Source organism: Harpia harpyja, chromosome 18 (genome assembly GCF_026419915.1).
Source record: "Harpia harpyja isolate bHarHar1 chromosome 18, bHarHar1 primary haplotype, whole genome shotgun sequence".
Lineage (NCBI taxonomy): Eukaryota > Metazoa > Chordata > Aves > Accipitriformes > Accipitridae > Harpia > Harpia harpyja.
The window spans coordinates 5,129,358-5,153,484 of NC_068957.1; the positions used below are offsets into that span (position 1 = coordinate 5,129,358).

A 24,127-nucleotide genomic window follows, 5' to 3' on the forward strand; every position below is an offset into this window, starting at 1 on the left:
CATCAAAAGACAGAGTAAGATGCTAGTATCAAACATCAACAGAAAACATCAAACTACTGTTTTCACTCAATTATTTGCTCTTACCCTGCTGGTTACAGTTAAATTTCTTTCCTACCACAAAGCACTAGAAGTTATTGAAGGGGTTAATATTAATTGCTAGGAGCAAGTATTAGAGATTTATGCTTTGAAACATGTAGGCAGTAATGAACAACACTGACAAGGGAACTTTGTGGATTAGGTTTATTTCCGTATTAAAAAGACACTGATGAAGTTTTGGCAAATCTTCATAGTAGGTATATTTTTACATGATTTACCCATGAAATTTAATTTCATAAAGGTAGTGTAGGATTAGATGTGACTGTTCAATACTTACACATTAGATTAACTGTTTCACACTGACTCTAAACACTTTGAGTACTCTAGACCTCTAAGGCACTCCCGTTTATTGCCCGAATCCCCTGACAGATTGCCATTTATTCTACCCATCAGGTTACTCTGCACTACAGAAAGAATAACAAATACCTCTGTCCCATTAGGTGGGTCCTAGGTTAGAAATACAATGTCCCTATGAACTGAAAGAACTTTCACAGAATAACTTTGTGACCTTCTGTGCACTATCAGTGTTTCCTGTTCACCAGGTCAAACCATCTTTCTCACCTCCTTTCTGCCCCTCAATTTATCCTCACTAGAAGGTGTTCCCCTGCATTCCACCTTTTAGACTAAATGTTCCAGCACACAACCTGTATTGCGCATGTCCCTCATACTACTGAGTAATATTGAAGCCAGCATTAAGTGCTGATATAGAAACATCAAACCTATTCAGACCTCAGGGGAAAGAAAAAAATTCTTGACTGAACCAGCTAGCTGTAATCTTTAAGTGTGTTGAAAGACATTAAGTTACAGTGAAATGGAAGGTTTTCCTCAAGGCATGGCAAGATGCTTGTGGCTTACATGCCAGTGAATCTTCTGTGATAAAACCCAGAATTTCCTGAAAAATATTTTCTGTGAATTTTATTGCTTTAATCAAAAAAATCTTATTAAGAGCTGCAAAGTGCGAGTACTGAGTGCAGTTAATGCATGGCAAAAGTCACCATACATATTTCCCATATATAAATACACAGAAGAGAATAAATTTGAGATGAAGGATTACTAGGATACACACCAACCTTTAAAAATGCAAAGAATAAAATAATTGGGTTAATCAATATGATATGTACACTGACCTGAGTAAGATCTGGAATGTCACCCTGATCAATTCCAACTTGCTAGATTTACAAAAAAAAAAAAAGAAAAAAAAGAAAAAAAGTACATTACTACATGTAGTGGCAATGAAAATAAAAAACAGTAGTGTCTGAATGCTACATAGAAACCAACATATTAAAAAGTGATATTCATAACTTTCTGAACTGGTATGAGTTTCACTAGGAACACACCTTAGAAATCACAAGCGCATTAAGTTGCACCACAAAGCAAACCCAACTTTTCATCCAGCCTAACTTTTTCATGCAGAAAAGCTTACAGGGAGCATTAGAAACACCCACATTGCTTACTGGAACCACTTCTCCATTTTAAGCAGTTACAGTAAAGGAGAGCACTGTATATACACTGTAACATTCAGTTAATACATTTTGGACCATTCATGAAATTTGTAGCAACATTTCAGAAAGTTTACTATGTTGTCTGGCTAATAAAAAGGATACTCAAGAATCTCAGTTCCTGTTAATAAGTGTATACAACCCTTAAAATACCTAATCTGTAGAATACTTCCTTGTATAGCAAAGTTAAGCAAACATTAATCTGTTTCTGAAGTTATTACGAATACAGACTACTGTACCAGTACAGACAGCTAAATTATATCCTCTCCATAGATGTAATTTATTTACCTCTGCTACTTTGAGGAATTCTGACAATTTGGTCATTCTGGCTAGAAATTTTTTGTAAATATCCAAGCCTTCTTTGCACTGGTTCTTCTTCATATCAAAATATCTTTCTGAGGATGCAAATAAAACTCTTGTAAGGTAACAGTCTCCCCAGCAGAAAGCTGACACAGTATTATAAAAGTTAATTCGAGACAAGATTCAGGGAGAGAACAGACAGGAGTAACTCAACGCTATTCAGATTTTAAAGTTTACATGAATACCTGACACCTTTTGTAATAAGGCAGTCAATAGAAAAACATTGATTTTTCTATTTCAGTACATTAGAATATAATGCAAAGCTTTATTAAGCATGGATGGGAATCACTGCAATTGTTAAACTAGGTATTTAGGGAAATATTTTCAAGAGGTCAGCTTATTAGCTGGCAATGAGGCAAATTATTTTACCATTTGAAAATACTCCTGGTATATATTTACATTTTTAGACCCTGTATCAATACACTTTGATGTTTGTAAATGGGCTCAACATCCAAAAGACAACAGAATGGCTACTGAAGTGGTACATATACTGAACTGACCTACCAAAAGGAGTGTCAACCACATCCTTCACTTTTTATGGTTTTGCCCTATATACTTACAGATATTTCACCGAGTAAAAACTAATGGATTAACAGAAACCGACCAGTTGTTTTCATTCAGAAATTTGCTTGAATATTCATTATAAGGCTTTGCTAAGAGCTCATCACTCTTGAACAAAAAACGCTACATGTCATCTACTAGGCTCATGTCAGGTACCAGGTAAAACTGAATAGTCAAACTATAAAGAAAGTATGGGAAACCAGAAGTCAGTCATACCGTGACTATACTAAATACTCAAAATACCAGGTATCTATCTTACTAATACGTTTACAGTCCAATTGCCAAAGGTTATCCACTGCACATTTAGGGTATCTTTGTTTTAGCCTCACCAGTCACCCTCTCAGCTCAATTTCTACTTTAAGATGTATTCTTCAAGGTAGAAGCGTATGTTTAAGCCTATGCTAGTTGCCACTGAAACTAAGACAAGCTTAATTTAATGGTAATGGAGCAGAGACAATTCATTAGGAAATTGCAGTCAGAAATTGTCTATATTCTCTAGTTCTCACATAGAAAGAAAGAAAGAAAGAACGAACGAACTCTTTCACAAAAGTTCAAAGGCTAAAAAGATTCTCACATACCTAAAAGGTTAATAATCCCTTCATTGTATGCTGCAAAAAGTCTAATGGAATCTTTAAAGAGGAGCATAAAGGCAGCATTTATAACACCATTTGTTAGTTCATTTGGATTTGCCTGTGTAGAAAGCAATAAGAAAGTAAATTAGTATTTAATAAAATAATGAAACTTTCACTTCAAAATGAGAGCGTTACCTAACGCTGAGCTTAAAGTACTCACATCAAAATCAAGGAGTGCATCAAGCTGGTTCTGTATGATTGGGAGGGTTTTCAGAAGCTTTTCAGCATTCATGGTTCTCATCACTCCATCTATCCTACAGAGTAAAATACACACGTTTACAAGTTACCAAGAGACCTCAGCATATTATGCTGTTTCAACAACACTATATTGTTCAAAGGGCCCAAAGGAACACCAACCTATGATAAACTCAGGAACAACTGGTATTTCCCACCCACCCCCCCCCCCAATATGAAAGACCAAACAAAAGAAGCAGTAACAGTCTTACCCTCTTTTCATTTTGGTGAAGTCAACTGCTACAAGTCTATATGAAAGTGCTTTTTCATTCAAGTATCTGCTATATCGCCTAATGAAGGTAGACATATCATAGCCTAAAAGTTAAGCATTTATAAGTGAGACATTTTGAAGGGGTACAGTTTCTTTTAAGTTCTTTCCAAGAACTATTCTCCCACTAGCCCATTTTACATCAAATTGCATAAAAAGCCCTTCATAGGCACTTTCCAGAGTCTTGAGATTCACTATTTTTCACCTTGAGATGTAATGTTACAGTTTCTTCCCAACTTGCTAAGATTAGGAAAGCATTCATGGCAATTAAGAGAATAAACACCTAAACACATTAAAATATTAAGCAAGAACCAAGCATGAAATATTAGGGAAGAACCAAGCAGCTCTTAAGATGTTCTTCGAAATTTGACTAAAAATGTATTCCTAGTAAAATGCTGAAGACTTTGGTAACTTATCTGCAATGCCTCAAAACCCACATAAAGACCCAAAAATGTTTTCTACCATTGGCAAGTAATTAAAAGACTTCTCAGAGATTTGAAGGAGTTCTCACTATTTATACAGCACATCCTAGTTACCATTCCATGCACCTCAACAGTAAACATTTACTCCTGAGACACTAAAACGCAATGGCAAAAATAGATGATTGTGCTAATATTCATCAGGTTTATTCTAGTCAGCGTTAAGAGTTCACTTTTTAAAATTTACAGCTGTGTATGCACATGATACATACATTACAGACAAATTTCTAGCACTCAGCTAGGTAACCAAGAACCTTACTTTCCTTGTGTCTATGTTCTTGGTTGGACATTCTTTGGTGTCTCATACAATACAAATCATAATACCATTTCATTCAAATGTCATTTGTCTCCTAGAGTGCCCTGACACAGGCACTATCACAAAGCAAAAAAGCAGTAGAGTTATCTCCTTCAGTGAAAGATCCTTACCCTGCATGGCACTTTTGTCCAGGTAGTTATTTAAATTGAACAAAGTGTTTCGGGATGCAAGATACTGGATAAAGCGCTGTTGGTGAAGAAAAAGTTAAGAATATCATTGTTCTGGGAGTCAAAACATTTAAGCATATTACGAGAAAACTACACTTACCTTGTAACTGTTTCTAGTAAACTCTATGAACAATAGAAATTAGTTAAAAGGGAAAAATTTTAAGGAAAACTTGAAACTACTGATTGGCAAAGCCTCTGAAATCCAAAACCCTATTTGGCAAAAATATCAATTTAAATTATATCAAGAGACACCACTGCCCATGATTAAAAGACTAATAATCTTAGAGGAAGCTGCTTAGGTTGACTTTTTAGTTTAGAACAGACAAGCTGGAAAACACAAACCAAAAATACCACTCGCATTATCCAAGCTCCCAAGGTTTACATAGCTCTACTGCTGCTGTAGAAGGGGGAGACAGACTTTGTTACAAAGTTAAAGTAATCAGTAACAATAATGCTTCTGGAACTGGGGTGAGCAGCTGCACTGGGGTTATAATTACCTATACTATATATATATATTTTTTTTTATACATAAAATAACGCAGTGATCTGAGTAAACCACATTTACATTTTGACAAATAATAGCTGGCTCCATAAATAACGCAAGAGTAAGAGACAAACACATCCTGATAGCAAGGTAGTTTTAAAAGTTTCTCTGCCACTGTTCCACGCAGATTTCCTACAATTAAGACTTCTTGACTTTCTTGCTTCTTTGTATGTGTTTTAGTCCATAAAAGAGGATTATGATCAGTACGGCTTAAGGAACTTGCAACATCTTTGATCTGAATCCCTCTGCTGCCATTGCACACAGGGCCTGTCCCTTCACCCTTTACGGTGGAAATCCACCTGTCTGCCAGGCTCGCACTATCGCACTCCAAAAAACCTAGCATTTTTTCAGTCAGGCTCAGTACATCACCTGCTCTTTGGGAATTGTAATGAGGGCTTAGCACAGCAACAAGAAAATTCTTCTCACAAGTACTATTTAAACTGAAAGCAGTACTTTCACCTTCCAAGGGGCACAAATGATTCCCCAACTTGTCATGTACCACCTCATCAGTAACTGCATATGTGTTCTCAGCCTATAGCTACAGAGTTCACACAAGTCTACAACACACAGCTTGCCTACCAATAGTTCTGGCACTGTTTTAACTTCTTATTCTGTTTTCCAGTCGGTTTATCTGGTCTTTGTACATCTTAGTACTGCATTCAAAGAGATACGGAAGAAGAAATACAGTTGGAACATGATCAGGAACAGAACAGTGATATCCAAAAGGTGTCTATACACATTTCAAAATTAGCTACTGTTCTGAATCTCGATTTAAAAGGTCTAAGGCTAACGCTCACTCTCCAGATGTCAGGGGTCTTGCATTGCACAATGCACAGGTGAGAGGAGTTTTAACCTGTTTCACCCAAAGCTTCATTACAAGAAACAGGTAGTCACGCAGAAGAAACTGCAAGACAGTCACTGCTCTGACAATATTTTGACCTTCTGCTATATTTACTTGTACTTAAAATAGAAGTCCAACTTCTGATAATTTATCTCTTTAAGAAATAGGCCTCTTTTAATGTATTAGAAGGGGTACACTCATGTTCCACCTGAAATTACAGAACTAGTGTACCACCCACATTATCTCGGCAAGTATAAAGGAACCCTTTTTCAAGTTTCAAATGCACCCATTCAAAGCTGAGGAACAGTTTTTGGTATAGACATTAAAATTAAACTCTTCTGCCACTACAAAACACTCTATGGGCAAACAGATACTGACTGATAGCGCGCAACTCTAAGTTTTGATTTTTTTTTTTTTCTATGGTTCAGTTGTCTGCTTTTTTTTTTCCCCCTTTCAAGTTTCAGTATGTAGATATCAACTGTATTGGAAGAGGAGAGAATAAAATATACAAACTGATTTACAGCATTCAGTTTAGCTTTATACTTGGAATAAGTAGTCAATACCAAGCAGTGAATTTTACTTTGTATTATCCTCTAATTTCAGCCTATTATCTGTTGAAACTACAATTTAAGCACATAAATAACTTGGGGAAGTGTTAACAAAGAGCACACTATGTTTTACAGGTCATTTCAATTAAGGTCACAGAGCTTTGGAGAGAGGAGGCAACACTTAGTTTTCGGAGCAGTTTAATGGCTGGAAGCAGTACCTTCAAGAATCATTTCAATATTACCAGTAGCCAACAGTCACTTATTAGGAGAATGATTACACACAAGTTCAGGACTAAACTGTCACCTGACCAAGACAAAGTTTAGCTTTTAACAGAAGGACTGTGTAAGAGAGGCTACATTTCTAATGCCATGTTACTGTCTGGGAAGCTTTTCATAAACAGTGATGAAATAATTTAAGTGAACTAAGTGCAGTAGAAACCTGTTTCAGAGGAATGTTAATGGCAACAACATATGAAGATTTAGCCCATTAGATGATGATTTGCAAGATCAAATATTCTAGTAACCATATTCCTCCCCCCTTTAGTAAGTATTCTTATTTGTTAATACATTGGCTACACATTTATGGAGTTCTAACAAGACTTTTGCTGTGCTCTTACTTATAAGCAATACCCTAATGAAGTAAAGCTCATCAGAAGTTTTTCAAGTCTTCATTCTAGAAAGCTCACTCATTATTCCCTCACAGCCCAACCCAGATACCTGCAGGTAAATTGCAAACACTGATATATTTCGGTACTGAAATAATGAAGGAATATTTTCTTCTCTGGAGAAGTACTTTACAGCCATCAGCAGAGGAAAAACAAAGACTGAGAAACTGAAGTACATATCTAATGCTTCATAGATTACGACAATTACTTAAAATACTGTCAAGGAGGCTTTAACAGAACTAATCGTGTCTTACCTCGTTTCCATACATCATGAGGTGGTGTGTTGTAATTAGAGCTTTGAACACTACAACCCAGCTACTGTTTGCAGTTCTCTCAAAGAGTGTGTCTGCCAACTGCGGAATATTCACATTCATTTCATTTGTGCACTGTATTAGATCTAAATTAAAGAAAAAAAAATCAAAGCATTACAACGAGTTGTATGCTCAAAGAGGATCATCGTGTTATTTTGTGTTTTTACATTGAGAATTCATACTGGAAGCATTAACTTCAGTTCTTTGTTTAAGAAAGAACTGAGCAATTTTACATTCTTTGCTCAAATTCACTGCATTTTCCTGAAAGACTCCAAGTATGAACTTCACAGGCATTTCAATAATTTTATGGAGTCCCAATACCTCATCAATAAATAACCTGCTCCAATAGAAACTCTATGCCCAAATTATTGTCCAAAAGCCAGCATAGACCTTCTGGATGCTCGATGCCTGAAGCCACTCAGCCTAACCAAATCCATGAAAAATCAGAGAAGCAAGGAAAAGCCGAGACATCTATACCTCACAAGATCAACAGGCAGCAAGTACGCTGCAACTTCTACCTAAGCCTCAGTACTGACACACATGACAGCAAATGAGATGCTACAAACCTGTAATAAGCCTCTTTTCTATAAGAAGTAAGAGCAAGAATTTGCATCTACTCCCTTTCAGCTTAGCTAAAATAACCTAATCACCAACCTACTGAGTATTTGTGGTGGATCGTGGCAGGTCTCAGGCTTTTGTATAAAAAAAGCTCTTTGTGTCCAAGATGGATTATAAACTCAGTAGTAGAACATTAACTTGGGAGGTCACAGACAGAGAGCTTCAAGCCTCTGCCTGAGTATTGGTAAAAAACCATAACAGGCTCCAGCAGATACATGGGAAAAAAGCCTGCCTGAAAACGCTAGTGAAGGCACTTGCTGAGAAAAGAGCAAAGAACTGAATCCAGGGCTATTCTAAACCCCTCAAGACATGTACATTAGACATTTATTCTCTCTGAGCTAAATTTGGCTCAGGCACGATCAAAGTACACCTTAAGGACTGGGCAAGGCCAGTAAAACAAACATCTAGTTTGAAAAGCTTCCTTTGTGGCCTCTTATTTAAGCGAAGTCTGTGAGTAGCCTGTTGGTTGCAGAGCAGCATTGCTGTTTATGTGGTTTGTCTGTGTAAGTACTTGAAGAAGGGTGGGTGCTTGGGAAGCTGGGCAACAACTGAATGCTGAGGTGTTGGCACCACTGAAATGGCCAACTTATTTGTTTTATGAGCAGTACGTAGAGGACAGACTACGATATCATAAGCAATTTAAACATGAACTTAGAGATCACACATTGATAGTTCAGGACAAAATACTTCATAGAAATATTGCACTTAGACTTTATATCTGTTCTAGTGCACAGAATATATTACAGATGTATCTTAATTAAAGATCTGTTTATTAAGAACATAGAGTCCTTTGATTAAGGATCACTGTTTAGAATAATTTATTAACCAGAGTAATTTTAACGGAGTAAAGAGTTTCAGATAGTATCTTGTCAAGGTAGAAAGCTATAAAATGCAAATTCTAGTAAGTTACTAATTTCATTTTGATGTCAAAGGTTTCTAAATATGTACAAAACCTGCAAGTTGGGATGAAAACTTTCATCCTTATTAGTAACACACAAAACCACTGAAATAACTGCACAAAAAGAAGAGTCCTGAAAAGTTTTAAGCAAGCTATACATCAAAACCTTATTGTTGAATAGTATTAAAATATTTCAATATTTACAAATGTGAAGATTCTCAAAAACCAAGTCATTTGATAGATGCTGCTCATCACTCACAGCTGTATCATCATCAGGTGCTGTCTCAAATTAAGAAGTACTTTTAAATTTCTAGAAGTCCAAACAGTCCACAGACAATTATTGCCCCATATAACGAGGCAACTCCCAATTCCAGAATTTATACATAGAGAAAACTTGAATTTTAATTCAACAGCCTCATCTACTGAATGAGAACTTTCTTATGACATTTCTAAGTAATTCTCTCAATACACAGTAAGGCAAATAAGTCTTCCTAAATTCAAACAGTCTATAAAGACACTGCTGTTAGATCTTGCTCGGTATTTTTCATGTAACTGAAGCATCTGTAAACAGCACAGAAATGTTACAGAACTGTTACAAGTGGTATTCTCAGTTTATAAAAACCAACCACACAAAAAACCAACCAACAAAACCCCCACAAACTCTACACAGAGCAGTATCTATAATATTACTACTAGGTAACAGTTAAAGAAATTCCATTGATCTGCTGAGGTCAAAGACCACACAGATAGCTTATCAAAAATATTATTTCTGCACAAAGTCCTTTTCCTTCACACAACCACTAAGCAAGTCAAATTTTTTGCTTAAGATTTACAGTATTAACAGTGCTTATTAAATAATAGATGCAAACTGGGAGGGAAGACCCAGGTTAAAAACAAAAAGCTTTCTGCTCTCAAGTCAAATTAGCCAAGCTAATTTCATTCCTATTTTGCCAGCACTCTCCACAGAGATTTCAATCTTGTCACCTTCCCTCAAGCTAAGGTCTACCAGCAGATGTTCCAGTAGATGCTGAACACCTGGGAGATCCCTTGCATATAATTATGTCTAACACTGATATCAAATGTGTTCTTAAAATGCTGCTCAGGCACAACATGACAGAAATCCTACTGTAAGCAACTATATCAAATGCTGTAACTGATCACCCCTCCTTAAGGCACACACCCATAAAAACAAACTTTGGCTTATCATGCCATCATAAAGGTTTACTACCACAAAAAGCCATCCAGATGTCCACCGTCAGAAGGGAGCGACTGCCTTCTGCTTTGGTACACAAGACTGAAAGAAGTCTTCTGTCAAGTGACAGTAACAGAGTGGAAGTTGATAGACCTCTGATGCATTTGAGAAGCTCATATGTTACTGTTTTATTCCACAAGTGTGGTTCCATGGGACTGAAAAGTGCAATTCCAGTAATTCTTTGAAAGTGCTAGTAAGGTTTTCCAGCATGCGCTACTTGCTTCTCTAAGATGTGAGCCTGACCATTTTAAAAGGCAACCAAAATGAAATATTTCACATATGTAGGGCTACTCAGAGTCTAATTCAAGCTGTGCTTGAGATTAGAGGACCTGAGCGAGCTGCAAGTCCCATGCACTTTAGACTCGTGCTGAAGATGATACATGCTGGCTCCCCCGAAGACAATTTTTATTGAGGGCACTTAGCACAATTGTGGTCGTTGGTTTCAAAATCTCCTTGAATGAAACGCATTATGAAACACATAAGCCAACAGTTGCCGATATTGAAGAACACACGCTTAGGCAAACAAAATGTCTCTAAAATACTAAACTAAGAATGAACGGTGGAAAAAAAAAATCTCAGTGCATTTTATAGGCCAAAACTGGACTTTCCTAGTGTATTGCAAAAACCCTAAGTTTAAAAAGACTTTGTAATAATGCTACTCAAGGCAATGTTTTAATTATTATTTTATAACTAGTAATAATAAAGTTAGCATCACATTTGAATCCTAGCAATTGAGATACATAACAAAAAAAGCACGTGTCATTTCTTCAATACGATTCTTCCAAGTCTACAATAGGAATATCTACATAGAAACAACTGTATCAATCTCTTACAGCTGGCAGCAAAGGAGGAAGAGTCTATTAACACCATACATCTGAAAGTATAAAGGAACACATGCACCTGAGAGACTGACAGCTGGGCAACTGTAACATGGATGCTGGCAGCAAAAACTGGAGTGAAATGTGTAGGGCAAGTGACACTCATTTTCTTATCGCACTACTTATATAAACACTTTACAACTCAAAGCATTTTGCCAATTACCCAGAGGAATCATTTCAACTGCAAGTGAAACTGTGGTGCTATTTCTAGAATGGAATTTAGAAACATGTTAACATCACACAGGAGTTAAAAAAAAAAAAAGCTTTAAACCGGAAGAATACCATAGGGATTTTCTAGCAGGCTGCAAGAGCTGTGGAAATCTTACTGCCTAGAAGAGTACTGAGGGTTTATCTTCCACAGCTCATCTGAAATACTGGCACATCATCTATGAAACCATACAGCTCTTTGGAGAACAACATGCATAAATCCAGGTATTAAAAAAAAAAACCCACAGGTTTTTGGAAAATTCTCAGCCAGGCACCAATAAAAACTGGCATAATTTTCAACTTTCAAGTAACAAGAAAGTCATCATTTTCTTGATTCAAGAATATCTCCCTCAAGAGAACTGTAAATACAAAAGTTAAAGACAACTATAATGATTTAATATTCCCATCTTTCTTCCATTTTGTCACAGGACTGAAACTGCTCTAAGACAGATGTAAGAATTAAGACCACTTTCCTTAACCCTGGCAGCCTTGCAAAAAAATTTACATTTTGTTTTTGGAAGTTGAACCTTAAACTATAGATCAGAAAACAGAAGAGCCACTTGAGCAAACTTTCTCCATGTAGCTAGCTTAAGGAATGCAACAATTCTTGCTGGAAGACTGAAATAAAAGATAGCATCTGACTGATACAAATATTTTTTATGCCTATGAGCTCTTAAAGATTGCTATCCAATCTGCACTACAAGTTTCATCCCTATAACAGCTAAATCTGAACTTAGAGTTACTTTATCAGAAGCAAAGCAATTCAGCTATTCTGTCCCAGTCCCCAACTAAACAAGGATACAAGACGTCCCACAAGGTTTTTTAAAAAGCTTTAAGCAATTTCTAAATAAAACTCACATTTATAGATTACAAGAACATTAACTATTTTTCTATTGAAGTCAAATTTCCTCAACTACTGTATTGAAAAGCTTCACAGATCACTGAAGAGCTTCAAATTAAAAGACAGCCACCTTACCGCCTGCGGGAGAGTTCAAGAATGTTTCTTCATACCATATCACGACTTACATATCTCTGCAAGAACCACACTGCGTCAGCATTCACCCGACAGTCATGAGCTCTAGCTGCCAAAAGTAAGAACGGGCAGCTACAAAAACAACCCAAACCTGTGACAGTCATAATGTGACATTATTGGCAAACCTTAAAGCTTGCGATGATTTTGTGGAGACCTGAACTTTCTCCTAAAACAAAAGGCTTAAGAGCCTAATTCTGTTACATAATACAATTTTACAGTACCCGAATTATCACTTCTTACAAGATTTCCAAAGCTTGTATATGTACAGGAGTTTAAAGTTTGATGAGTAACATTAACTACTTTCCCCTCCCCTGTGCTTCTTATGTGGACTGTATACAAGTTAAACAGGTGTTGTTTTTTCCTCTATTACTGCGTTCATTTGAAAGTTTAAGACGCAATTAATTTCAGGGTTTGTATTTTTCTAAATTTTGGTCTACATGCAAGTCTACTCTGCCAGTTACCATCTTGGCTTGTTTTATTATGGCTTTTCAATAGTTAGCCAAAAAGAGATACGTCACCAAAAGCAGCATCTAGCCCCACTCCACTGCAACCCAAACTCAGAAGGCTGAGGGGAAGTGAGAGAACCCACACTGGGGAAGAAGAGATGAGACCTTCAGGTACTCCACTAAGAGAAAAGATCAGCCTCTGTATAACATTTTATGTCATCCTAAAATATTACAAACTACTATGGAAATAGATATGCTGACTTATTTAGGACACCGTGACCTACTTTAAAAGGAAAAAACCCCAAGTATTCCCACTGACATTGCTTAGGGTTTGGGGGCTTTTGGGGGTTGGTGTTTTGGTTGGGTTTTTTTTGTTTTTTTTGGGTTTTTTTTTTTGCCCTTCAAGAAAAATATGACTATATTACTCAGCAGTTAGTAACCAGACAAAACCCAAGAATCTTAAAATACTAGTTCACACACTGCATGTGTAACATCTTCCCGTAAATACCCATATTGTAATATTATAGTTTTTCTTGCTGAGGAAACTTGGCAATAAGGGGATTTTAAGAATTAATCTGAATAGAGTGCACAAACTGATACTCCTCCATGATCCCTGATACAACTACAGCAGCCCTCAAAGACACATTCTTGGTGAAGCTTTTTCTTGAGCAGCAATTACAAGTAATACCAGATGGTGTAGCATTTTGAATGACACACACACATAGCGACCAAAGTGCAACTCGCAGTGTTTTGCATTAAATCCAAGCTATGTTTTCCTTCATATTTTACTTAAATTGGAAAGTACTTGCACCGTATCTTCGAAAATACATTGTGTGAATTTTCCAGAGATTACAGTAGTTAAACTAGTATCTTACCTGCTTGCATTTAATACAAGTAAGTTTTGTGTGCAAGTGAAAAAATAAGAAGTGCCACGCAAAGGCTTGCAGATGTTTGAAAAGCAGCGCTGGGTATACTCAATGAAGATTGGAGAATGTTCATGGGGATTTTTTTTTTTTTAACCCCTTACAGAGATATTTGTGATACCATCTTTCACACCTTTTTTTTTTTACCCGCCCCACCAACACGTTCCTCGATTTCAGATACCAAGTCAGAACAACAAGCTTTTTGTTTGTCTTAGACCAAAGCCCAAGAAAGTGAATTACACCAAAATACAGAACTCATCTGGCACAGAAGGGGACCTTCAGGAGACTGACAGCTCTAAACAGGTTTGTAGCCTCTGAACAGGCTTGTATCAAAAGACATTCAAAGGAATTTGATAGTCAAAAGGCAACCTCTATTTATGTTATTCTCAAGTGAAAGAGTTTTTCCAGGTTTCCATTTTCTTATTTTGCAAGGGTAACTTACAGTAGATGACGTTATTTCAAGGATATTTTCAAACAATACACTACATCACTTAAGCTTCACAAGCTTTCAAACTATTGAGCAAACTGTCACCACTTTTCTGGCTTCCTGTTACATTGCCATTTCTGGACTTCAGGGTTACCTCATTAACTCGTACTACCACAGGCAGAACACAAGACAAGATAAAATAAGGTAACTTCAAAAAGGTAACTTTAAGAAAAGAAGTTGACAGTTACCCAGTTTTAAGGCTTTTACTTTCAACACAGTAGCTGCAATATTCACTACTGTAGCGGGATTCCACTCATTCAGATCAATCATGAATGAGACGTATATTTGGTTCTTTTTAACTACTTGATCCACAGCAAAAGCTCTCACGCAAGGGGTCTGTATTAACAGACGAGTGCCATAGCGTCAGAAAGCCAAACTATCCTCAAACCATATAACGGAATACGCTTCTTCCAAGAGCTTGAACAGCAGACTCCCTTTGGTACCACCAACTTGAACGAGTCCTGCAAAACTACCAGCCTGCTCCCTTGACTTTGAAGAAACCAGCATAAAGCTTCACGTCTTCTTCCCTCTCCCTAACGGAAACACACACACTCACTTCACTTTTAATAGGTGGTGAACGGGTATAGCGCACAACGTACGCACAACGTACAAGGTTTGAAGCATTCAGTGAATTTCTGAGTAGTCCAACAGTAGCTTCAATTGCTATCCAGTTACTAAAACCTGAAGCAAAGCAACACCACTGATACTTGCGTGGCTATCGAGGGTAGCTTTCTGCAACTTTCGGTATACAGAAAGGAGTTTCAACGTATTAAGTTTAAATATATCAGCGGCAACATACTCTCAATTCTGGAGAGATGTTTTGGTCCACCCTCACCTTTCCCTTTACTTCGCTTCAAGTGTTTTTACCTCATATTCAAGAGCCGTAAGACAGAAAGCTATGATATTTCGGGAAATGTTAGAAATACTTAAGTGGCTGCACTCCACCAGGTGCACAGAAGGACGGAAGAGCGCCTAAAAACGTAACTTCTCGCTCACAACAGTAAAACCACACCACTTAACCCACCTTTTCCCCAGGTGCCAGACTAATAAGCAGCACTGCTGTCTCCAGAGCACACAAGCTAAGAAGCTCTCGTCGGGAAGCGTTCACGAGGTTGGAATATTTTTGTCTCCCGGGCGCGAGGGGGTGTTAGAAAGCTCACACGCACCCCCCCACCCCGTGAAAAATAAGTTTGGAAGAGCAAACCAGCCAGGCTCACCACAGACACACACACACACGGGAGAAAGGCCGCCCCGCGGGCTCAAAGCGGCTGCCCGGCGGGCGAACGGAGGAGGTCCCGCCGCGGAGGTCCTACTCACAGTCCAGGTGCTTCTTCTTGGGGCCCATCACCTCGTGGGTCGTCGCCTTGCAGACAGCCTTGGCGACGGCCGAGCCGGTGACGCTGTGCTGCGCCGCCGTGATGCGGTCGGTGATCGACTGCCCCGACATCGTCGGCGCGGCCCTGGCGGCGGCTCACCCCCTGACCCCCCACCCCCCCCCCCACCCCGCGGACCCGCCGCGGCGGGCGGCAAGGCCGGGGCAGCGGCTCCCCCCGCGGCCGGGGAGGCGAGCGCAGCCTCCCCGGGGGGGGAAGGGACGCCGGCAGCCCCCCTCCGATGCGACGCCGGCGAGGGAGTCCTTCGCCGGGCTCCGCCTCACCGGCTCCTCTCGGCCGCAGCCCCGCGGTGCGCCGGCGACCCCCTCGCCTCCCGGCCGCGCCGGCGACCCCCTCGCCTCCCGGCCCCGCCGGCTACAGGCTGGCCGCGCCCGGCCCCGGCCCCGCTCCGCTCCGCTCTGCCTCCTTCCGCGGGCAGCGCTCCGGCTTTCCCTTTCACATTTACACCCCCCGCACAAAATGGCGGCGGCCGCGGCGGCGGCTGCGTCAGGTGACCGCGCGCGCCCGCCCCGCTCCCGAGGCTCGCGCGGCCGGCGGCGGCGCGCACCGTCCCCCCCGCGGCGGGGGCGCGCAGCCTCGTGGCGGGAAGCCACGCTCGGTGCGGCCGCGTGCCCGGCGGGGCTCCTGCGTCACGGGCGACGTCAGCGAGCGTTTGGCGGGTCGGGAGCGGGGACCCCCCCCCCCCCCCAACAGCGCAGGGGATTCTTGTCACACGGCGCGAACCTCCCCCTGCAGCCCTTTGTTCTTCGGGTGGATTGAAAAGAGGAAAAAACCAAAAGCTTGTCGGTCGCGACTGCGTTTCCCGTGGCGAGAGAAGCACCGTGCGGTGGAGGAAACGATCTAAGAGGAGTCGCCGTCGGGAGTTTTTGGTGGGACGAGTTTTCCCGCGGGGTCACGATAAAAGCTCCTCGGAAAACCGTCCTCTTGCAGACTTCGTTTGCAGAAGCGACACGCGTAAAAAGAGCCGAGCCTGTCGCGCGTTCCGCTTACGGAACCGAACCCTTCTGGGCCCGCTGCAGAGCTTCGCCAGAAACTCCTCGGGAGGGGAACGGGTTGCATCGGGGGGGGCCCAAAACCTGTTAAACCGCAGCGGCGGCTGCCTGGCGTTGACCTGGTTTCGAGGAGATGGGCCTCGCGTGTTTGAAATTACGCCAAAGAACCGGGTGGGACGGGAACCGGGTGATGGGTCCAGCCGAAAAAATGGAGGGGAGGAATGGTGGTTCACTGTACGTGTGCGTTCACTTGTTTGCCGTTTTCCAGAGAGCAAACAGGAGGGCGGGCGCAGCTTTTTGCCAGGTGTGACAGTGGTTTCTCTGATACGGACACGGGCCCGTTTGCAGCTGGGCCGTTACCAGGAAAATGCTTCAGACCACCATCAATCACACGTTAATGGTACCACGCAAGCGGGGTTAAACAAACAGCCTAGAAATACCTGGCTCTGCGACTCCCCCCGCCCTCCTAGCCTGGCTGTCTTTGTACCAGCTTACTGCCTGGCTAAAAATACAAAAGAGGTTTTGTCGTGGGTTGACCTTGGCTGGACGCCAGGTGCCCACCAAGCCGCTCTGTCACTGCCCCACCTCAGCTGCACGGGAGGGAGAAAATAAGATGGAAGACAACTTGTGGGTCAAGATAAAGGCAGTTTAATAAAGCAAAAGCAAAGGTCGCATGAGGAAGCAAAAGAAAACAAAATATTTATTCTCTACTTCCCATCAGCAGGCGATGTCCAGCCACTTCCCGGGAAGCAGGGCTTCAGTACACGTAGCGGTTTCTCTGGAAGACAAATGTCATAATAAAAAATGCCCCCCCCTTCCTCCTCCTTTCTCTGAGCTTTTATTGCCCAGCAGATGTCCTGTGGTCTGGAATACCCCTTTGGTCAGTTTGGGTCAGCTGTCCTGGCTGTGTCCCCTCCCAAGACTTTGCCCACCCCCAGCCTGCTGGTGAGGGGGGACTGTTGGAGAGACAGCCTCGATGCTGTGGAGCACTGCTCAGCCGCAGCCAGAACACTGCTGGGTTATCAGCACCTTTCCAGCCACCAATACACAGCACAGCGCTAGGAGGGCTGCTATGGGGAAAATTAATTCCATCCCAGCCAGACCCAATACAGTGAGGACAAAAATGCAGCATCACTACTACTGAATCAGAACACTCAGTTTTCCCATGCCATTTCATGGACGAGTATTTTTTTAACTCCTGCATTTATAATACATTAATGTAAGTGTGAACACTCATAGAAATAGAAGACCTGTGAATTCAGCAATAGTTATTTTAGGTTACAACTTTGAAGTAAAACCACAAAAAGTAAGGAGAGTAATAAGGAAGCAGTTGAATATGAGTGTTATAAACAAAAATCTAGCAGCTTCTGACAGTCAACTCATGTTTCAGAGTGCTGATTAAAGCTTTATTGCTTACATTATCCCTAAAGTGAGATGCTCCATAAATATGTGTGCTAGACTGCCAAACACCCAACCGTCTGTTATTGCATTACATGTATAAAAGCAATAAAGCAGGAAACGTTTGCATCCACAGTACTGTGTATTTCACTAATACATAAAAGTTTCTTGTCTTTTCATAATATTTGTACAACACACAGGGCATTTATTAAGTGCTTCAGCACATTCCTTAGAGGCAACTAGGTGATCACAGGGAATGAGGACTACCGATAGGTCTTCTTACCAACACTTACAACTTATACTACATACTTAAACCATCTTTATACCAACATACAGATTTATACATTCTCATTAACTACTATCACCTGTCCTTTAACAGATAGATACTATTCTCCCATTCCATGGGTTTCTTCCACTCCTCCAAATGTTCAAAAGAACAGGCTATGACTTGAGCCCCATCTTTCAAGATGGGTGCTCAGGACAGGAGAAGCAGCATGTTCGATTGTTGGGCACTGACACCAGCTTGGTTTGGGTCATGGCTGCACTCGCCCCTGGTTCCTTGCAAAACTCACTCTTCATCGGTTCAGGTCGTTCCTGCTACATTACTTCCTACAACATACGACTCACGTCACAGATTATTTTTTCCCCCAAGGTTAACTCTCCTTGAGGCATACATCGAGTCTCCCCATCCTTCCACATTACCCACCAAGTACACCCAGGTCCTTGAGCAAAAACAAACGCACAAATGGGTTTGTCTTCTCCCAAGGGAGCAGCAATCCACACCACCCTCCCCAGCCCCTTCCCCACGTGCACTATGGGGACCTTATCTCCCCCCACAGTATGTAGGGGTTTTGTCCGGGCAGGACCAGCATGCTTAGCAGATCCTCTGGTGTTAACCAGCCAAGTGGCTTCTACTAAATTTATATCCCAATGCTTCCATGCCCCATTGCCCAATGCTCTCAACGTAGTATTTAACAGACCGTTATATCTCTCAATCTTTCCAGAGGCTTGTGGGTGGTAGGGGATGTGAAACACCCACTCAATGCCGTGTTTCTTGGCCCAGAAGTTTATGAGGTTATTTTGGAAATGAGTCCCATCGCCCAATTCAATTCTTGCTGGGGTACCACGTCACCACAAAATTTGCGTTTCAAGGCCTAAGATGGTGTTTCGGGCAGTGACATGGTTTACAGGGTATGTTTCTAGCCAACCGGTAGTTGCTTCCACCACGGTGAGCATGTAGCGCTTGCCTTGGCGTGTTCGTGGCGGTGGCTCAATACAGTCAATTTGCCAGGCCTCACTATATTGAACACCCAGGCACCGCTCTGTTCCGGGGAGACCTTACTCTTGTGGCTCGCTCGATTGTGGCACATGTTTCACATTCCTGAGTGACCTGTGTGATGGCCTCCATGGTCAGGTCCACCCCTCGATCACGAGCCCATCTGTACGTTGCATCTCTCCCTAGATGTCCCCATGTTTCTTGAGCCCATCGAGCTACAAATAGCTCACCCTTATGCTCCCAGTCCAGGTCCACCTGAGCCACTTCAATTTTGACAGTCTTGTCTACTTGTTCATTGTTTCCATGTTCTTCAGCGGGGCGGCTTTTGGGCATTTGAGCATCTACTTGACATATCTTTAGAGTGATGTTTCCTACCCGGGCAGCGCTGTCCTGCCACAATGCAGCAGCCCAAATGGGTTTACCCCTGCGCTGCCAGTTGGACTTCTTCCACTGCTGTAGCCAGCCCCACAGGGCATTAGCCACCATCCAGGAGTCAGTATAGACTCCTGGCCACCTTTCTTGTTCAGCGATCTCTAGGGCTAGTTGGGTGGCTTTCACTTCTGCAAACTGACTTGGCTCACCTTCTCCTTCACTGGCTTCAATGACTTGTCGTCTGGGACTCCACACAGCAGCTTTCCACTTCTGCTGGTTTCCTACAACATGACAGGATCCATCAGTAAACAAAGCATAACGCCTTTCATCTTCTGATAACTCATTATATGGTGGTGCCTCTTAGGCACAAGCCACCTCCTCAGGTGATGCTCCAAAATCTCTGCCTTCTGGCCAGTCCATGATCTCTTCCAGGATTCTTGGGCAGTTGGGTTCCCCCAGTCGAGCTCATTCCCAAGCCGACCAAAATAAAGAGATAAGCAGTGCAGCCAACAAACTCCATGACCCGCATAGATGCTTGCCCCTTAATAACTGCTGTAACTATAGCACGCTTAATACAGAACTGCTGTTGTCTCAGGCCCCACCTTGGGTGCCAAAAAGGAAGTTTTGTAGTGGGTTGACCTTGGCTGGACACCAGGTGCCCACCAAGCCGCTCTGTCACTGCCCCACCTCAGCTGGACAGTGGTGGGGAGAAAATAAGATGGAAAAGAACTCGTGGGTCAAGATAAAGGCAGTTTAATAAAGCAAAAGCAAAGGTCGCACGTGGAAGCAAAAGAAAACAAAATATTTATTCTCTACTTCCCATCAGCAGGCGATGTCCAGCCACTTCCCGGGAAGCAGGGCTTCAGTACACGTAGCGGTTTCTCTGGAAGACAAATGTCATAATAACAAATGCCCCCCCCTTCCTCCTCCTTTCTCTGAGCTTTTATTGCCCAGCAGATGTCCTGTGGTCTGGAATACCCCTTTGGTCAGTTTGGGTCAGCTGTCCTGGCTGTGTCCCCTCCCAAGACCTTGCCCACCCCCAGCCTGCTGGTGAGGGGGACTGTTGGAGAGACAGCCTTGATGCTGTGGAGCACTGCTCAGCCGCAGCCAGAACACTGCTGGGTTATCAGCACCTTTCCAGCCACCAATACACAGCACAGCGCTAGGAGGGCTGCTATGAGGAAAATTAATTCCACCCCGGCCAGACCCAATACAGGTTTGAACAGAATAATAAAGGCGAGCAGGGACGGGTCCCAAGCGGAGCTGTCTATCTTTTGATACTGTTGAAAAGCACAACGGCACTGTACACATAGTAGTGGTCCTATGATCCGGGGTGGGTAATGTTGTGAATGAAGGATTTCTATAACCCTAAGGGCATAAATGCATTAAAACATGGTCACTGCTATTAAAATATTGAACATTTGCTATGCTGGAAAAAGTTACAAACTCTTTAGTCCGACTGGCAGCAGGCAATTTCTAGCTGCCTTATTTTCGCCTTAAGACTTGTAGTTTCTGGGAAAAAGTGATGTTGAATCTTCAAAGCCTGAGGAAACATCAAAACAGTAAGAAAAGAAGAGATGGAAAGATTAAATACGCATTATAAATTTCCACATCTCTTAGGGCTTGTCTAAACAGGGAAGCTATTTCACAATAAGTGAGGGTGTGAGCTGAAGCACAGCAGCTATTCTGTGCTACCTCCACCCCCAGCAGGGACTCTCTTATTTTATTCTGTTTCAGAAAGCCTAAATTTCGCATAAAAGTGCCTGAGTTGAGTGTTTCCAATTGCTATGGCTCTGTCTTTACTCGATGTGCTAGCCAGGCCCAAATATGAGTTCAGATGTCCCTCTTCAGTCAGCACATTGACTTGCTCCAGGTTCAAGCCGTCCTGCGCGCAGCGTGGATGGCTGCACATCACGCCTTTCAGCACCGATGTCTGCCCGGGCTAACGCGACAAACTGAGCACAGTCATAAAACCTGAAAGCCAATGGGTAGGAAATACAAGTCAGTATTTTATTGGCGTTCAGGCCACCTCAGTGGAGTGCTCTGTAGATGTGCCTTCTTTCAGTTTAATTCATTAATTAAAGAGAGTGCCTGTGTAATTCCTGTTCCAGACAACAAATTATGCTGGGATGGGCTACTCAAAAGAATCATTCCAAATCATAAAACATACCATAGGTGCATTTGCCGTGGTCATAAAAGCATAGGAAAATGTATTTTGGGAAGGACTGCTGGAGGGCATGTGGTACAGCTGGACCTCAAAGCAGGGTTAGCCTCAACGGTGATCGGGGTGCTCAGGTCCCCGTTCAGAACAACACTGGAGATCTCCAAGGAAGGAGATTGCCCGACCTCTCTGGGCAACGTCTACGTTCATATCCGTTGTCACTCTGGTATTGTTCACATTTTTCAAGACTTATGCAGATACGAGACTATTGAGACATCTGATGTCTTATGTGTTAGGGATGGAAAAGGGATTCTTGTCAGTATAGAGAGGAGGAAATCAGTGACAAGCCAATCTGGGCTGTCACCTATCCACCTTAAGAGACACATCTACATTTCTGATGCAATGCAGAACTTTATTTTGTTAGTAAGAGAGTGTGTCTGGATGAAATTCTACACCTTTTCCGTCAGGTAAGGACGAAGAAGCACAAGCTACTACCCCCTAGGGTGAAGTGGCAAGGTGCGTTCGTCATCCTAAATTAAAGATGTATTTACGGAGGGCTGCGCCGTGACACCATGAAAGATGCACAATTAGCTACGCAGATTGTTGCATAGAAATGTAATTCAGAGGTATGTAAATAGCTCCTAGGGAGTGCTGGAGCGATACCTTACCCACCTCTCCCTCAGCTCCCCATTGCCAAATGCGTCATTGGTCCCAAGGAGACGAGGAAGCGTCGGTGTTTTTAGGGCTGAGGTTTCTCCCTCACCTTGCCCCTGCAGCACGGCAGAGTGAGCCGAGGGTTCACGTGTTTCTGCCGGAGCCGTCGGAGCCTGTCCACTGCTCGCTGCCTCTGTGCTTCTGGCAGACTACAGCACACCTCACGCGAGGTAGCTGGCAGTTCTCGTGTTCACGCCACATCGGTACCTCTTTGTAACGCTCCTCGCCCGTCTCTCTCTCCTTCATCCCTTTCACGTGTCAGCAGTACATCATACAATGTAGTTTAGGTTGCTGCATTAGCAAGTCTTGCTCTTAGCCACTTTCCTGCACCTATGGACTTTAGTTCGTATTTGTAAGGATGAAAAGCTGGAAATGATACGTACAATCTACGTCTCATTCGTCTTGCTGCCCTGTGTTTACTGTAGGGTGGGTGATGAGGGCTTCAGAAAGGAGACAGGAAACCTCGTCCAGGCACGGATGCGTATAAATAGTGCTGGGGAGGTGGTGGCGGTGCAGGGAATGGGACGTTTCTGGGCTTCTGCCATGACTGAATGACACAGATGGTTTTCCAGGGAAATGAGTGTTTCAGTAATGAGTAGTGATTGCGCTTCGGGCTGGCTGCACCTACAGCCCCGGGAATGCAAACAGTTTAGCAGCAGGTTTGTCAATAAATACCATCTGCTCGACAGCACTGAATCCAAAATATTGCAGAACCTACCTTACTGGTGGCTGTTGTTTTGCTAGATAGAGGTGAGATAAAAATCACTACTAATTTTTTTTTTTTGTAAATACTGGGATTGTTATCTAAAAATTATAAAACTCTAAATTTAATCAGACTTGTTCAATCCCAGTTTAAACCCGGGAGAATTAAACTGTTGTCGTTGGCTTTTTTCCGGGTGGACGGTAAGGCGTCTCCACAGAAGGGTGAGCTGTAAGCGAAGCTGCTTCTTGCGCAGTTCAGGACGCTGAAGCGTCTGAGAAACGCCTCCCTTCCTCGGCTGCCCGCAAGGGAAGGAAACGCAACCCGGCGAGCAGAGCCGGGTTTCCTGGGTGCTGCAACGGGGGCTCGAGGCTGATCTCCTGCCCCGGTCCCCGACAAGGGGTGAACCCCTGCCCCAGCCTTTCTCTCCGCGGGGCCACCAAGAGTCTTTCTGCTCGGCTCCCTGTTTTCCATGAGTTTTGCCAAAGCAGAGCGTCTTGGGGATCTTTACTGCTGTGAGATGTGGTTGAAATTGGCTACCGGATGCGAAGGTTTCTGGGAGAGAAATAAGACATGAGCATCATCTAAAAAGCCTAAAACCAGAATGAGTTTCAATGCTAATTCTTGCCTCAGCAGAGACGTGAGAGAAAAAAAACCCACACACTGTTGTCCAGCTTGGATTTATGGGTACCATAGCCTGCCAGTCTCTTTTAAAGATTGTCGTTTCCTTCTGCCTGAGTTGTAAAATGTGGATAAGAAGTATAGCTCCAGAACTGGGACTCTCTACGGCTAAATTCATCCAAACCTTGCATAACTGCAAAGATCAGATCATGAGTCTGTCGTCGGAGATTGCCTGG

The 24,127-nt window shown here is 42.4% G+C and overlaps 1 protein-coding gene across 8 annotated transcripts in view; it reads right to left on the minus strand.

Annotated features, from left to right (window-relative positions):
• LOC128153885 (phosphatidylinositol-binding clathrin assembly protein-like) overlaps positions 1–15,745 on the minus strand; it is a 33,855-nt gene extending 18,110 nt beyond the window's left edge. For 6 of the 8 annotated variants that reach the window (XM_052813778.1, XM_052813777.1, XM_052813773.1 and 3 more), the window contains exons 1-8: positions 15,581–15,745; positions 7,465–7,607; positions 4,556–4,631; positions 3,595–3,697; positions 3,309–3,402; positions 3,095–3,206; positions 1,884–1,990; positions 1,224–1,265 (exon numbers count right to left, since the gene is read on the minus strand). In XM_052813778.1, the coding sequence (XP_052669738.1) occupies positions 1,224–1,265; positions 1,884–1,990; positions 3,095–3,206; positions 3,309–3,402; positions 3,595–3,697; positions 4,556–4,631; positions 7,465–7,607; positions 15,581–15,710 (807 nt within the window). In that variant the 5' untranslated portion in view covers positions 15,711–15,745. Of the gene's footprint in view, positions 1–1,223; positions 1,266–1,883; positions 1,991–3,094; positions 3,207–3,308; positions 3,403–3,594; positions 3,698–4,555; positions 4,632–7,262; positions 7,366–7,464; positions 7,608–15,287; positions 15,389–15,580 lie in introns of those variants that run through there. The other 2 variants (XM_052813776.1, XM_052813774.1) reach the window with 2 other exon arrangements.
• Positions 15,746–24,127: the final 8,382 nt, after the last annotated feature.